This window comes from Chinchilla lanigera, unplaced genomic scaffold (genome assembly GCF_000276665.1).
Source record: "Chinchilla lanigera isolate Chin_1 unplaced genomic scaffold, ChiLan1.0 scaffold00052, whole genome shotgun sequence".
In the NCBI taxonomy this organism is placed as follows: Eukaryota; Metazoa; Chordata; class Mammalia; order Rodentia; family Chinchillidae; genus Chinchilla; species Chinchilla lanigera.
The window spans coordinates 3,500,186-3,516,164 of NW_004955453.1; the positions used below are offsets into that span (position 1 = coordinate 3,500,186).

The 15,979-nt window shown below is 52.0% G+C and overlaps 1 protein-coding gene across 1 annotated transcript; it reads right to left on the reverse strand.

The window, feature by feature from the left end:
- Positions 1-3,040: 3,040 nt before the first annotated feature.
- Positions 3,041-6,684, reverse strand: LOC102017190 (intestinal-type alkaline phosphatase). Its single transcript, XM_005395380.1, has 12 exons — positions 6,538-6,684; positions 6,343-6,459; positions 6,154-6,269; positions 5,826-6,000; positions 5,575-5,747; positions 5,261-5,395; positions 5,085-5,157; positions 4,832-4,966; positions 4,558-4,749; positions 4,221-4,337; positions 3,897-4,130; positions 3,041-3,821 (listed from the first exon to the last, which is right to left on the reverse strand). The coding sequence occupies exons 1-12, from the start codon at positions 6,611-6,613 to the stop codon at positions 3,760-3,762; spliced, it is 1,605 nt and encodes a 534-aa protein (XP_005395437.1). The 5' UTR covers positions 6,614-6,684; the 3' UTR covers positions 3,041-3,759.
- Positions 6,685-15,979: the final 9,295 nt, after the last annotated feature.

The following is a 15,979-nucleotide window of genomic DNA, read 5'->3' on the forward strand; positions in this document are numbered from 1 at the left end:
AAAAAAAAAAAAAAAAAGAAACTAGCTGAGGGCCTGGATCCCACGGCAATGTCCTGCATGCGTCCAGCTGAAGACCTAGAGCTCATAACAATGCCCCCCCACAAATCCAACTGGAGGCCCAGAGCCCACAACAATATCTCATGCAGGCCTGTTTCACGGATCTGTGCTTCGAAGGCCCAAAGGTCAGTGGTGGAATCTAGGAAGTCTGTGCCAGCAGGATGAAGGATCTGTGCCAACAGGTTGAGGGATCCGCACTGGAGCCAGGAAGTGACACTCAGAAGAATCAGAGCTCCCACGAAAGGTACCACAGCCATCCTCAGCAACAGTGAGGTCCTGAGCTCCTCCAGTGATCAAGATGGCCGAGTTCCCATCAGGGAAGCCAATGCAGCAAGCTTTTCCAGGGGACCATCTTCCCCTCTGGAGCCGGGAAGCGATGCTCCGAGTGAGGACTAGAGCTCCCCCAAAGTGAACCAAAGCCATTCTCAGTGCCGGCAAGGTCCCCAGCTCCTCGGATGGAAGCAGCCAAGTTCATCAGGAAAGCCAGCATGACTAGCATGATGAGCTCCTCCAACAGAACCAACAGCTCCTTACAGCTTCTACCAGTTTCCAACAGCCTTTCTCCACTCCCAACAGCCTCTTTAATTCCCAAAAGCCTTCTCCTTCTTCTCCAGGTCTGCCTCTTATGCTGCTGGCAACAGTCCCCAGGTGGGCCTCCCAGCACCACGCTTACTCAGTTCAGCTGGGGGTTATAAGTTGACCACCAGTATCAATCCACTACAGACTACCAGGGCACAGCAAATTGTGACCATGAGTGGGGTTAATTTTTTAAAGCCAAGACTGTCCTATTAAAGGCGGCTCTTTGTTTTTGCTGTTGTGATTGTTATACTGGGCATTAATCACAGAGCCTTTGCACTAAGATACATCCCCAGCCTTTTTTATTTTACTTTTTAATTTTTTAAAATTGAGACAGGGACTTACTAAATTGTTCACACTGGCTCAAACTTGCAGTCCTTCTGCCTCAGCTTCCCAAAGTGCTAGAATTATAGGCATGTGCTACCACGCCCAGCTTGTGACAGTAGAATTTTTTGATGGTAATGAGATTCGGTGTGGACATGAAAACTTTCCATAGCACAGAGAAAGAGCCCCCCTTCTTCTCCTTCTCCTCCCACCTACCTTCTTCCTCCTCCTTGTGGTGCTGTGGATAAAGCCCAGGGCCTCAAGCACGTTAAAAAGTGCTGAACCATTGAGCTACAACTCTAGCAAGAAAGAATGTTTTTGAAAGATGTTTGAAGGTATCTTCATTGTACTAGCTTCAGTGACCAACATGTATTTGACTGACACTATGCACACCTTGAAACTTTGAAGCAGAGACTACCTAATCTATTTTATAAAATTTATTTTTTATTTTATTTTTTTTTGGGGGGTGGTTCTTTTTGAGACAGGGTCTTGCTATGCAGTTCAGGCTGGACTTGAGCTCACTTTGTAGCCCAGGCTGGTCTCAAACTTGCCATGATTCTCCTGCCTCAGCCTCATTACAGGCATGTGCCACCACACCCAGCTTGTTTTATAAAATTTAGATTGTAATTCCCATACCATAAAATTTACGTGTGTGTGTGTGTGTGTGTGTGTGTGTGTGTGTAGGTGTATGGTACTGAGGATTGAACCAGAGTCTTTACACTGAGCTACAGCTGCAGTATTTTTAAATTTTATTTTATACTTTGAGATAGTTTCTCTCTAAGTTGCTCAGGCTGGACTCAAACTTACAATCCTCCTGCTGTATATAAAATTTACCCTTTGGGACATGCACAATTTAATGGTTTTATAATATTCACAAAGTTGGTCAACTATCACTGCCATCTAATTCCAGAACAAGCTATTTCTGAAATTTGTAGTTTTTAAATGAAGAGGTCCTTGCATTTTGAACACATTTATAAAACATAAATGTGCCAGGCATGGTGGTGCACGCCTGCAATCCCAGCACTTGGAGGCTGAGGCAGGAGGATCATTGCAAGTTCGAGGCCAGCCTGGACTACATAGTGAGTTCAAAGTCAGCTTGAACTGCATAGAGAGACCTTGTCCCAAAAACAAAACAAAAAACATAAGCATGTAACACTTCCCCACTGTGTTCAAAGGCTGATTATTTGACAAAAGGGAAAATAGAAATATACTAGCGGGATTTTAACAAAAGCTTTCTCATAATTGGTGGCTGGAATTTAAAAGTGAGTGTAATGATTCTGTAAGCTCAGCTAATGATGGCCCTTCTTCCACTCAGCGTCCATATTTTTGTGACAGCCACTAAAACCCGGAATTGAAATAAACTGCCCTGCGAGCCAGGACTTCAAATGGATGTGTTATGCTGTTAAATGAAGGTTTTAGTAAATAAGGCAGCATAAGCATTCATACTAATATTTCTAGTGGGAGCAAGATACTGTTGTGTATCTTTGTAAATGCACAAATACATTTCTAATATTGCAAGATTTGCTGAAGAACTAGTTGGTTTCACCTTTTTGTAATTCTTCTAAGGGTTCTCACCGGGGCAGATTAGCTAGGCACGAAGTGTAGTGAGGCGGGACGGGACGTGGAAGGTTCTCACTGTAGGGAGAATTGTTGGAGTCCGCAGCTCCCTTCCAGTTGCTCCTCAGATCAAGAAAAAACTCCGTAGCTGTCTCTCCCAGAAAACGCCGGAGCGCTGTGTGCTAAGCCAGGCCTCGTCAAGTCCCTCCTCGAAGGCTTGCAATCACTCTGCCTAGAGTGCGGTGCCGCTCTGCCCTTCCCTTGTCCCTGCCTCTCCGGCTTTACTCCTTTCCTGATTGTGCGCTCTGACCCGGCCACTCAGCATCTCCGGCCAGCTGCTGCCTCAGCGCCTTTGCGCCGCTGTTCTGCACTTGTTCAGGACTCTTGCTCAGAGCCCGTCCTCAGCAGCTTCTCCTTGGACCCCAATCTGATTACCTAGATGGCGCGAACACTCTGGCCCCCCGCGCTTATGGCTTATGTTTCTAAAATTTATTACTGCCATAACTTTGTATAACAGCTTCTTTTATTACTGCTTTTTCTTTCCCATCAGACCCAGGAGGACGGGGAATCTTCTTCGGAGTGGCCCACAGGCTGTTCTGTGCTGCCTGCCCCGTCCGCAGCTTCCCAGGCTCCCCTTGACTTCCCCAGCCTGGTGTGTGTGATGGACCCACCGGGCGCTCTGATGGGGGCTGGGGTGTAGAGGTGGCTCAGTGAGGACAGCCAGAGACGGTGTCATGGCCTTGCTGAGACCCTGCAGGGTGAGTTGCAGGGTGAGTTGCACATGGGTTGGAGGTGTCGGGAAGCCAGGCTCATTCCCGGGTACCTGTGACACAGCAGTGACTGAAGTCACACGGGGCCCACCTCTGAGGCGGGGCCAGAAGTGGCTCAGCAAGGGGATGCTCTGGGCAGTGCCCGCTGGGTAGTGTGGGGAAGGGGAGTCCTAGAGCAGCACCCCAGGTCACAGGGTGTGGGCCTCTAGGCCTCAGCCTGCTAGGCCCCTGTGTCTGCCTGTCCTGGGTCGCTAGGGCAAAGTGGAGGCTCCTGAGCGCCCAGACTTGGCTATCCTGGATGGAAAACCCGGTAGGGACCCAGCAGGGGGCAGGCCGAGATGGGGCGGGAGGTTGAGGCTTCAATGGGGGCATCAGGAAGAACCCGAAAGGGGGCAGGGGAGCCAGTAGGGGGATCCAGGGTGAGTCTGAGGGGGACAGGTGGGGAGGGGAGGAGGAGTGGGGCCCTGGGGTGGGATCAGGGCGCAGCGGTGGCCCCCAGCAGGAGCAGCACAGTCCCCGCCAACAGCGGCAGGGAAGGCAGCGCAGCGTTGAGGCCCGCGTCCGTCTCGGCCGGGGTGTCGGTCCGGGCCGGGGCGTGCGTCGGGACCGGGGCGTGCGTCGGGGCCGGGGCGGACGTGGTGCTGTTCTGGCCAGGCTGCGGCAGGTTGCAGGGGGTGTAGGGCTCCAGGCAGCCCGCGAAGGCCATGAGGTGCGCGATGTAGCTCTGCTCCTGCACCCCGTGCATGAGGTGCGCCTGCGGGCCGCGCGCGAACACCGCCACGTCCTCGCCGCCGTGCGTCTCCGAGGCCAGGGGCACGGCCGCCTGCTGCAGGTAGTTGGGGTCGCCTGGGGGGACACGGTGGTCAGCACAGTGCGGCTCCCCTCCCTGAGCTCCTCTCTGCCCCTGAACCCCAAGGCTGCCCAGCCCCCACTCACCACTCTCCGACTCGGTGACATTGGGCCGGGGGACCTGGTCCCCGATGTAGCCAGGGCCATTGCCGTATAGGATGGAGGTGTAGGTCTTGCCGTCCTCGGCCAGGAGGGGGGCCAGCCCTGCAGGGAGAGTAGGACACCTGTTTCCCCTCTGAGCACTGCTTGGTCACCAGTGTACCCCTTACCCCCCACCTTTTGTCTGGGCTCAGGCTTAATCTTCCCAAGATCCCCACAAAACAGTACTATCAGTGTGCCCATTGGGCAGATGAGGAAACTGAGGCTCAGAGAGACCTTTGCCATCAAATTTAGCAACAACACCCATCACAGTCCCCAGACCTACCAAAGATGGAGGTCCCCCTCAGGGTGTAGCCCCCAAACGTGAAGACGTGGGAGTGGTCAGCAGTGACGATGGTCAGGGTGTCCTGCTCGCTGGTGAGCTGGCCGGCCTTCTCAATGGAACTGTCGAACATGACCGCCTCATGCAGTGCGCGATACGCTGAACCCTCATGGTGACCACGGTCGATGCGGCCCCCTGAGGAAGCCGGGGGAGACGTGACACTCGATCCATTTCTGGATGCCCCTTCAGCCTCGTTGTGCCAGGTGCCCCCGCTCACCCTCCACAAAGAGGTAGAAGCCGAGGGGGTTCCTGCTCAGCACTTGCAGGGCCGCCTCTGTCATCTCCGCCAGGGAGGGGTCCAGCTCAGGGTCTCGGTAGATCTCAAATTTCGTGTCAACAGGCTCAAAGAGGCCTGAGGGACGAGGGACACTATGGTGACTGTCTGGTGGGGAGGGGTCCGGGTAGGCATCCACCTTCGCTCCCGGGCAGCTGTCGGAGGCCACCTGAGGGCCCGGGCAGCAGGGGCTCACCCATAAGGTATGTCACCGACGGGTCCTGCGACGCCTGGAGGAGCTCTGCGCGGTTCCACACATACCGAGACCCCTGCCGGGAGAGGCAGGCCTCAGCCAGAGCCTGAGACCCATGGCCCTGGCCCCTCACAGCCCCGGACCAGCCCCCCATGTCCCCACCCTGTGCGCCCCCTCACCTGGTGCTTCGCCAGCCACTCCTGCACCAGGTTCTTCCCGTCCAGCCTGACTCCCGTGGAGTTGGCATCATCTGGGTACTCGGGGTCTGGGGTCCCCAAGGGGAACATGTATTTTCGACCCCCACCCAGGATCACCTGTGGTCAGAGGGCCAGAACAGCTGGGCTCAGGGCGTGAAGGACCACCTGTCCCCTCCTCACACAATCCCAGCTCCGCATTCACACACCCTCCCACCCCTGGTGGCCCCAGACACCCATCCCTAGGACTATGGTCCCCCCTTCCTCCCAATCCCTCCCTGTGCCCCTTTTGTGCGCACATTGATGTCCATGTTGGAGACAAGCTGTGTGGCGATGTCCTGGCAGCCCTCCTGGAGCGCTGAGGCAGGCATGTCGGCATCCGAGTACCAGTTGCGGTTCACAGTGTGTACGTACGTGCCAGCCGGTGAGGCATGCTGGACCCTGGTGGTGGTCACTATGCCGACAGACTTCCCTGAAGGAGGCAGAGGTCAGGATGGGCCACTTAAAGCTCCTGGCCTGCCTCTATTCCCAGTCCCAGCGCCAAGCACACCTGCTTTCTTGGCGCGGTACATCACGGAGAGGACCTCGTTGCCCCGGGCTGTGCTGCAGTTGTTGTAGCGGGCGGCCGCGCTCAGCCCGATGGTCCTGTAGTTGGCCTTGACCCCGCACAGGTACGCGGTGGCCGTGCTTGCGCTGTCTGGCACCTGTCTGTCCACACTGTACGTCTGGGGACAGAGACGCTGCCAGCTGTGCTCAGGTCAGAGCCCAGTTCCGATGCAGGCCTGGTCCTGTGCCCACTGCCCCTGTGCCCTTCGTTCGGCCCTGGCTCTCCCAGAGGCTCCCCTGGGTCACAGTGCCCCCCCCCCGCCCCTGCTCACCTTGGACAGCGCCATGTACGGTAAGTGGTCCATGGCCAGAGGCGTCTCCGGCCCCAGCTGGCCCTGCATCTGGCCCTTCAGGATCCTGGTGGCGGTCACTGTGGGCACCCCCATCCCTGAGGAGCAGAACGTGTCAGGCTGGGCCCAGGCTGGCCCGGACGCTCAGCGGGACCCCGCACACTCACTCACCGTCCCCCAGGAAGATGATGAGGTTCTTGGCCGCCGTCTGAATGGGCTGCAGCTTCTTAGCGGTCTCCAGGGCCTCGGCCGCCTTTTGGTTCCAGAAGGCTGGGTTCTCCTCTTCCACTGGCCAGGGGAGAGAGGTCGGGTCAGCCCGGGGAGGGTGGCCCGCTGGGTGGCTGGCTTTGTGGGGGACCTCATTACCTGGGATGATGCCAGGGGCCGGCTGTAGCCTGAGGCCCAGCAGCAGCAGCAGCAGCGGCGCCTGGGCTCCCTGCATGTCGGGGACGCGCTGGCTGCTGTGGCTGGGACAGCAGAGTGCGAAGGTGGCACCGCAGGGGAGCAACTCCAGCCCGGGCAGTCATGGTTTAAATAGGGGAAGACTTTGTTCCCTCCTCTCCTCTGGGTGGCCACGCCGACCCCGCCCCTGCTCTGTGAGCCAAAGCCCTACACAGTGAGGAGGGGCGGGAGGGGCAGGCAGCCTGGAGAGGGGTCCTGAGGCTGCTGGGATGGGCCCGGATGCCCAGGCGGGGCCCTTCTGCTATTTGAGGCCACCGGCCGCTCTGCTCACGCTGTCTTGGGGGGCCCATCAGTGCTCCCATCACCGCTTTTTTTGTTACTCCTGAGCCAGCTGGGGCCGCCTCTGCTCTGGATGCTGGAGGGAGGCGGGGCTTGAGCCGCACGGCCTGGGTCACTGGCTGGGTGTGGCCTTCAGATGCCACAAGCCCTCTACACGAGGGGACCGGGCTGCCCGGCCACCCACGTGGCCCCTCCTCAGGCTTGACCTGGGCTGACCGTGCAGGCTCGGGGCTGGGAGTGACTGCTGCGAGAGGGGTGAGGCTGACGGGACCCTGTCCACGGGGGGCCTGGCTGTGTCTCCGCTCACCGTAGGCCAGGCTGGGCCGGGCTTGCCTGTGGTTGCCGCCACTGTCCCGAGCCAGCAGACACGAGTGGCCCGAAGGCTTTTGCTCGGCAGGCTGAGCCCTGCTCCCTTTGCCGGGTAGGTGGGCACCAGAGGGGGTCTCTGTCCTCCACAGCCTGACACGCACAGGTGTGCCAGCAAGCCCACCTCTGAGTGTGCATCCACTGGAGTTCAAAGCAGGGAGTCAGGCGCGCACAGCAGTGCACACCTGTAACCCCGCCTATTCTGGCGGTGGGGGCGAGAAGATTAAGTTTTGCAAGACCCTGGGATGTACCTCATTGCTCCCTGAGTTTGATCCCCAGTACTGAAGAAAAAAAAAAAGAAAAAGCAAGGGGTGGGGACAGGTGTCTGTAGCCCAAGATCAGAGCAGCAGGGTTCACAGAGGCCAGTGCTAGGTCAGGAGATGGTTTTAAGTGTGTCCCCAGGGATCGTTTGTTGGACACCTGGTCCTCGGTGTGATGACACTGGCGGGGACTTTCCACGGTGGACAGCAGGGGGAGGTGATGAGGTTCTTCGAGGCGATATCATTAGAAGGGACGACAGAGCGAGACTGCTCTTCCTGTCTAGCCCGGCTAGACGCCCGTGACCGGATGTTTCCGCCGTGCGCTGCAGCCCGGGGAGCCCTCCTGAGAGTCCAGTGCCCGTCTGGGCCGGGCTGCCAGTCCCACAAGGACAAACACTGCACGGCAGCCCCTGGACACGGTGCTGAGAGTGAAGTTCCTAGAAGTGCAGGGTGCCAGGGGCTACGGAGGGGAGACGGGGAGCTGCTGTTTAGTGCGTGCAGGGTCATGGCTCTGCAGGATGACAAAGATCGGCAGTTCTGTCCTCAGCACACAGGTTTAAAAATAGACCTGGGGGTGTTCCCCCGCCTGCAGCGGCCCCTCCTGCTCCCTATGTCATCATGCTGTGTTAGGAAACCCTGTTTCCCCAAGTTTATAAAGAAAGGTCTTTACTTCCATATACTCATTCTAAATATCGGTGGGGTAGAGAGTGATACTTTGATCCTTAATATAATTTGGAATGAGGAAATTGGGGTCATTAGGTCTTTAATCTCCTTAAATGTTTCTTTGTTTCAGGAAGGGAAAATTCTTGGCTAAAGGTCAGAGGTGCTTAGCTCCTGGGCCAGCCCTTAATCAATTAATTGTTTCTATTTTTTTCTTTCCTTTTTCCTTCTTTTTTTTTTTTGCCGGCCTGCAGGTTAAAGGTTCAGGGCTCCATCGTCAGGCCCCACGCCACCCTTTCTTAAACTGGAACTTCGGGTCACCGGCGAGCCACAGGCAGGTCTAGAGGCGGGCGGGGGAGCAGCCTTGCTCGCTGGCTCTTCTAAACTTTTATGTCTCTAATAAGCAATAGCGCCTGTATTCTTTGGGGTTTGCACTTTTTTTTTTGCTTGGCCTCGTTGCCTGGAGACCAGCAGCCCCTCCTCTTGATGCTGAGGCGCGTTGCCTGGGGTGGACGCACTGCTCGGCCAGTTTCGGGTTCTGAATGTTCAGCCTCGGCAGGAGCCTGGAGATGCCCAAGACCGTGGTAATGCCGCCAGGTTCCTTGGGGGAAAAGAGTCCTGGTTTCCTTGACCTACCCTGGGGCTGAGGAGTACAGAGGATTTTTTTTTAGTTTGTTTTGTTTTCTTTTTTTGTTTGTTTTTCAGAACTAGGCATGGAACCCAGGGCTTTGCACATGCTAGGCAAGAGCTCTACCACTGAACTATGCTCCCAGCTCTTTCAATTTTTGAGACAAGGTCTTGCTAAGTTGCCCAGGCTAGCCTCAAACTTGTGATCCTCCTGCCTCAGCCTCCAGAGTAACTGAGATTATAGGTATATGCCATTGTGCCCAGCACAGGAGTGCAGAATTGTAAAAATACAAGCTTTAGGGACTCAAGAAGGACCAGGCACTTCCTAAGTCCACACTTACACAGAATTTACATAGATGAACACCACTGTCTTAGTTTTAGAGACACGTTTCCTCATGACATAGTGTTTTTGTGTTTATGAACAGACCCACATAGATATAGCTTCTCTACACTGCAGGAAAACAATACGCCAGGGTATAGACTCAAATTTCAGATTCTGCAATTACTCTTTCAGGGCTTTGTTTTGTTCTGTATGTGGTGTTGGCATCGAACCCAGGGCCTGGCACACGTGAAGCACATTTCTACACGGAGCTATTACCTTGGCCCCGAGGGTTCAGTATTTTAACTCATTCCAAAATAACTCAGAGTTTTCATGAATATTTACTTCTTTTTTTCCTCTTTCTTTCTTCTTTTATTTTGTTTGAGACGGAGTTTCTCTATGTAGTCTAGGTTGGCCTTGAACTTGTGATCCTCCTGCCTCAGCCTCTCGAAGGCTGGGACTACAGGGATGTGTTGTCATTCCTGGCTTAATTATAACATAATATAACTTTGAGATTTCAAGTCACTGGCAAAGATTTTTGAACAGGAATAAAAGTTCACTCACATATTTTCTGCTGTTTGCATTCACCTAATTTACTTGTTCTCACTCAAAAGCTTGCTGTGGAAGCTCAGCTAATCCATCCCCAGTCCACATCGTGGTTTAGAGTTTTTTGCATGTGAATTACTTGGAGCTGAAGGTCTTCAATAACAGCAAAATGCAGAGGCTCTCTGGGTATCCCTTCCCCCACCCAAAGATCAGCCCTCCAGAGGGGATTCAGTTGTTATCAGTCTTTTCCCTGTAATACCATTCTGTATGTTTTTATTTTTATTGACAGCACAAGTATCAAAAATGTCAGTAGGATAGTTTGTACGTAATAACCAAATCTTGGAAACAGCCCAAATGCCCATCAACTGATGAATGAATAAAGAAGATGTGATTTTTTTTTATGCAATGGAGTACTACTCAGCCATAAAGAAGGGCAAGCTTGAGACATTTCTAGCTAAATGGATGTACTTTGAGGCCATACTCTTAAGTGAAATAAATCAGGCACACATGTGTAAATACCACATTGTCTCTCTGGTGTGTGAAACCAGAAGTGTAAATAAGGACCAAAATAAATAATAGATACTGTGAAATAGGAAGAAAATGTTTGCCGGGCATGGTGGTGCACCCCTGTAATCCCAGCACTTGGGAGGCTGAGGCAGGAGGATCACTGTGAGTTTGAGGCCAGCCTGGGCTACAAAGTGAGCTCAAGGCCAGAATGAATTGCACAGTGAGGCCCACCTCAAAAAGACCAAAAAAAATTATTCAGAACAAAAAAGAGAAGAGGAGCAAGGGAGGGGGAGGAGAAAAGGAATGAAGGGACAAGGAAAAAAGAACAGAAGGAAAAATATGGAAACAAAGCTTTTGTAAATAAGAGGAAGGAGAGCTGAAGAGAAGGGAGGGGAATGGGAAAAAAGAAGAAACAAGAGATGTCATGTACAGGCACAAATTGTGATAATGTGATCATTATGTATACCTAAAATGGACCAATAAAATTTTTAAAAAGAAAAAAAATTAAAAAGAATAAAAGTGTCAGCCAGCACGGTGGTGCAGGCTATCATACCTGCAGTCTGGGAAGCTGAGGCAGGAGGGTCACAAGTTGGAACATTGCCTGGGCAACTTACTGATTTAGCAAGACCCTGATTCATAATAAAAAGTAAAATAAAAGGTCCTGGGTTGAAACTAAGTCCACTGAAAACACACACACACACACACACACACACACACGGGCACAGAGGCAAAGCATCTCAAAAGCTAACATGTCCTTGTCGCTCCTCTTTACCCCCATGACTCACATCTATCAAGTGCTTACTTTGCTGTGTGTGTGTTTTCAGTGAACTTGGTTTCATGACCTCGAACATCTAGGAGATAGCGAGCTTGTTCAGACACATCATAATAATGCTGACTGCTTCGCTGATTTTCTTGTTCTCTTTATCAATTTAAAAATTAGCTCAATTACCCAAGATTGATCCAAATCACATGAACTAAAAGACAAATGGGCTAGTGCATCACTTCACTTTTTGATATTATAATTAAATACCAAGAGCTTGATGACTTATAAAGGAAAGAGATGTGTTTAGTTCAGGGTTCTGAAGGCCCAGGGCATGGCACTGATGTCATCTTGCCTCTTTTGAGGACCCCATAGCTGATGGCATCACTGGCCTCATGGTGACAGAAGTATATTCAATTTTTTTTTTGAGATAGACTCCTATTATGTATTTTTTTTTTTTGAGATAGACTCCTACTATGTATTTTTTTTTTCTGAGATAGACTCCTCCTGTACCAGGCTGGCCTTGCTGATCCTCCTGTCTCAGCCTCCCAAGTGCTGGGATTACAGGTGTGCGCCACCATGCTTGGCCTCCCCACTTCTTAACCTTGTCACACTGGGGACCAGACTTCCAACACAGGAACCCTTGGGGACACACCCACACCAAACTGTGACAGAAAACACCCCCCCACCAGCCAGTATACTTCAGTTTCTTAGTTGCCAATAATAGCTCCTGTTCCAGTTCCAGTTGCTTCTATCAGGTTAATAATATCCCTTAGTTACTGCAGACGGATCAGGTCCTCAATCTCCCAAATGAGTGTACAGTGAAGGCTAAATAAAAAGAGATAAATGGAATGATTTCAGGGCTCCTCCAGGAGGATCAAAGCCATCTCACAGAATTTGAGATTCACTTGGGGCTAAGACCAAGACCTTCTCTGGGTGGCCCATATTTAGTTATCAGAAGAAGGGAGGGGAGTACTCAAGAAGGGCAGAACTACTCAAGGACTTCTCCAAGTAAGGTATTAAATTAATCCACCCAGGAGTGAGATGCCTGAGGCTACAGTCTTTATCTAGTTGAGGTTGGATCCAGGTGTCCTTGGCTGTGATCTTGTCTTACCCTTTGAGGCTTTCTGGCTTCATCTGCCGTTACAGGACTCAGTAGGGATCAATGGCTCACAGAGGTTCACTTACTATGAGTATACTGCTCATTTCCAGACAAGCGGCCTAGGTTTTGGACAGACTCACAAGTAAAATGGAAAGCCCACTGGTTAATTTAAGTCCTGCTCGGGGCTGTTTCGTAGTGATCTCCATCAGCTTCTGTTTCTTAGAAATGGCTGGTCACTGTGATGCACATTGTATAAACCAATCCCCAACTGACAAGCCATTCTGCCTTTGTAGTTCCTGCTTGCTTATCCCATATAAGCCCTAGAACACCAGAGACTGGGGCTTGATATCCTGGGAATAATCCCAATCAGTGCCCATTGGTGTAAATAAATCTGCCTCCAAATCCTGAGTGTTGTTTGGGTGTTTCAACTTGCCGTTGTATCAGGTGCACTGGCCAGGAAGACCAGCTGTTGCTGTCCTCTTTGGTCACTAGCTGTGGCCCATGTGAACAGAGCAGGGACCTCTCCAAGTCCCAACAGGAAGGCACATCCTTGAGCTCTCTGGAGTCCCCTCGGAGGTCTGGAGGAGGATTTCTGCCTCCCCACTCAATGGCTCACATCGGACCCCAAAGGAAGGAGGATGCAATCTGTCTGTCTGCCTGCTGGTCTGATTCTGGGAAGACCCCTGGGGGAAACCCCAGTTAGTCTGTCAGTCCTGCTCAGTTGGAGCAGAAGAAGAGCTTGATCAACTCTCATTAGTTAAGGCCACCCTCAAGAGAAGAGGGGGTTGGAATGCTTAACCTCTGAGTGCCTGCTGAATGGATGGGTGAGTGCATGGAGCAGACAGCGTAAGCAGTAGGCTGCTCCGTCTGTGCACCAAGACCCGGACGCAGTGGTCACGGTGGCTGACTGGGCCCTCACCTGCAGTTCCATGGCGATCGACACATGGCAGAATGGAGGCCTCGCACCCTCCTTAGTTACATCACTCCTAAGTCCACAAGACAGCCACGGCCTGGCAGGCATCTGAGTGGTCTTTCTCTGAGGGGCACCCACCCTTTGTCTGCTGTTTCATCGCTCAAGGGTATAGAACACACATGTAGGAATTAGAGATGGGAATTAGTCCCTGACTGCTGGACAAAGGGCTTTCACAGAGTTAAAAATGAAACAAAACCTCTCCCTGCATCTCAAAGAAAAAAGAGGAAAAAGAAGCCCATTCTTCCTGAGAAATCCGCCTTGGCACCCTTATCGGCCACCACAGTTGCTGCCAACACCTGTAGCTTCACTCCGCACTCCCAACTTGTCTACCTCCAGCCGACTGAACTGGTTCCAGCTAGCCACTGCTTGCATTTGTCCACATAGGTCCTCCCTCCAGAGCCTTCTGCTCGTATGCCTATGCAGTCAGACGACATCGTCTAACACCCACCTGAGATGATTGTTAGCAATTCCTTCTGAGTTCCACATCTTGACTGAGGAAAATCTGGACTGTCAGCACTGATGAATGAGCTGCCATGGCCTTTTCAAAGGTTGCCTTAGCTGGGCATGGTGGCACTCAGGAGGCTGAGGCAGGAGGAATCCTGCAAGTTTGAGGCCATTCTGGGCTACAAAGTGAGTTCAAGGCCAGCTTGAACTGCAAAAAAAAAAAAAAAAAAAAAAAAAAAAGGTTGCCTGGGCTAGTAACAACCCAGTTGTTATGATTTGTGCCTGGATGTTCCCCCAAAGCCTCATGCAGTCATGGGATGGGCTTCTAGAGTTTTTGATTGATCCAATGTCCAATGCTGGGATTATGGGTGTGGGTGCTACACCCGCCCTGGGGCAGGGAGCCTGCATACAATATAAGGGAGGGAAAGAGGCTTGCTCTTGTTGCTCCTCCCTTTTTCTTTTGCTGCTTTTGCCATGAACTGTTGCCCTCTGCCGCATGCCACCCTGCCTTGGAGCCAGCCAAGTATGTTGTTTTTTTTTTGTTTGTTTGGTACCAGGAATCAAACTCACGACCTTGTGCTTGCCAGGAAGGTGCTGTGCCACTGAGCTATATCCCTGGCCCTAGAGCCAGCCAAGTATGGACTGAAGCCTCCACAAACTGTGAGTTAAACAAACCTTTCCTTCCCTAATTTTGAGTGTCAAGTATTTTGTCTCAGCAACAAGAGGAAAGTAACCAAGACAGCAGTTGAGCACTTTTCAAGACATCAAAAAGAGGGGGCAAGAAGCCCATTAAAGTACTGTTACAAAGAAACCTTATTTTTAAAGAAAATCACCTGATGTCTGTAAGACAACCCTTTCATCAGTCTGACAGGTTCAGACTAGGCCAGACAGGGCTCTCTTCTTCAGCTGGGCCATCGGGGCCCGTAGTACCATCACTGGGGCAACTAGGACTCTTGGCTCTTGTCCCTTCTGCCAGGCACGAGCTTGCAGCATGGGAGCACATCTGTATAAGCCAGTCCCCATGCCACTTCTGGGAAGAGACCTCCTCTTCATATGAGAAGCAACTCTCTCCTTTTCACCAAGCCGGTCAGCTCCCTTCCCATTTAGCTTTTCACTTTCAACTCTGGCTGTTCCCTGAGAGGAAGACAACACCTGCATCAGCCTGAGACAGATAACGGCAGTCCTGAAATTCTGAAAACTCTCCTCCCAGAGGTGTGCACTGAGGATTCACCTCCAAGCCTGGCCATCAACCGTGCTGCCTCACCATGACTCTTGTTGCTGTCAGGTGTCACAGGAAACGCAAACAGGCATCCAGCCACGCATCAGCCTGGTAGACGGTTAATCACCTTGGGCAAGATCCACGCTGTCAGTAACACAGCCACCACTTGCACTCTGGTTCCTGACTCATGCACCATTTTTGGACTGTTCTAGATCGAAAAGATGCCTCCCTGTGTTTGTGAGTTGCTCCCATAAGCCCCTTCAGTGGGGCAGATCCTGAGACAAAGGCCAGCTCGCTTGGACTTATTGCCACAAGGAGTCAAGAACTCTCCCACTATTTTGGGGGAGGCCCTAACAACAGACTTGGCCAAGCCACCAGCCCCTTTTTCTCTCAGGTTTCTGTGTCCCTTCCAGCTCTGTCATGGTCCCCTGAACAAGCAGTATAGACTGTCAAACTGCTAAAGTACACCTGCCCCGCCTGTAAAGCCAGTTCAAGATCTCCAAGCTGCCAATGCCACTGTGATTGCCCTCCATATACACTGCCTCAGTCTTCCACCACCCACAGCCTGCTGGTACACCTGCCTGGATCTAAAGAATACCTTCTTCTGCCTTTGATTGGCTCCTGTCAGCCGGCCCATCTTCACAACTGACCTGGACTCAATCTCCCAGAGGTTCAAAAACTTGTTCTCTCTTTAAAAAGAATTTCTGATTAATGACACTCAAGCTGCCTGCTGGAAAGACACAAAAGCTCAGCTATAATATCTTGCAGAGAAGCCGGGCGTGGTGGTGCGTGCCTGTAATCCCAGCACTCAGGAGGCCAAAGTAGGAGCAATCATTATGAGTTCAAAACCAGCCTGGGCTACAAAGTGAGCTCCAGGCCAGCCTGAATTGCATAGTGAGACCCTGTCTCAAAAAGACAAAAAAATTTGGGCTGGGAATTTAGCTCAGCGACACAGCGCCTGCCTGGCAAGCGCAAGGTCGTGAGTTCGATTCCCGGTACCGGAAAAAAAAAAATCTTGCAGAAACCGGTTACATAAAGAAAATCCACAGATTTCTTGGAGCTGCTGGTTTTATACAATCTGGATCCCTGAGTTCACAAAAATAATGCTGACGAACTCACCTTAGACTGAGCCCTAACTGTCCAGTTGCCACATGCTGTGCTGGGATGAACGGTTCTAAAAGTGGACACCCTATCAGATGCTGAGTCCGTTCTTTATGGGTGTAGTAGCTCTGCTAGGAATGAAGTCCAACAGGCTAGATACGGTGTGGTCAGCTTGGACAAAAT

What these genes read in the sequence shown, in the direction of transcription:
- LOC102017190 (XM_005395380.1), bottom strand. Translation starts at nt 6,613, where the DNA reads ATGCAGGGAGCCCAGGCGCCGCTGCTGCTGCTGCTGCTGGGCCTCAGG. An exon ending in GTCGGTGACATACCTTATGG is followed by an intron (nt 4,967 to 5,084) that starts GTGAGCCCCTGC and finishes CTCGTCCCTCAG; the next exon opens with GCCTCTTTGAGCCTGTTGAC. An exon ending in CTTCTACCTCTTTGTGGAGG is followed by an intron (nt 4,750 to 4,831) that starts GTGAGCGGGGGC and finishes CGGCTTCCTCAG; the next exon opens with GGGGCCGCATCGACCGTGGT.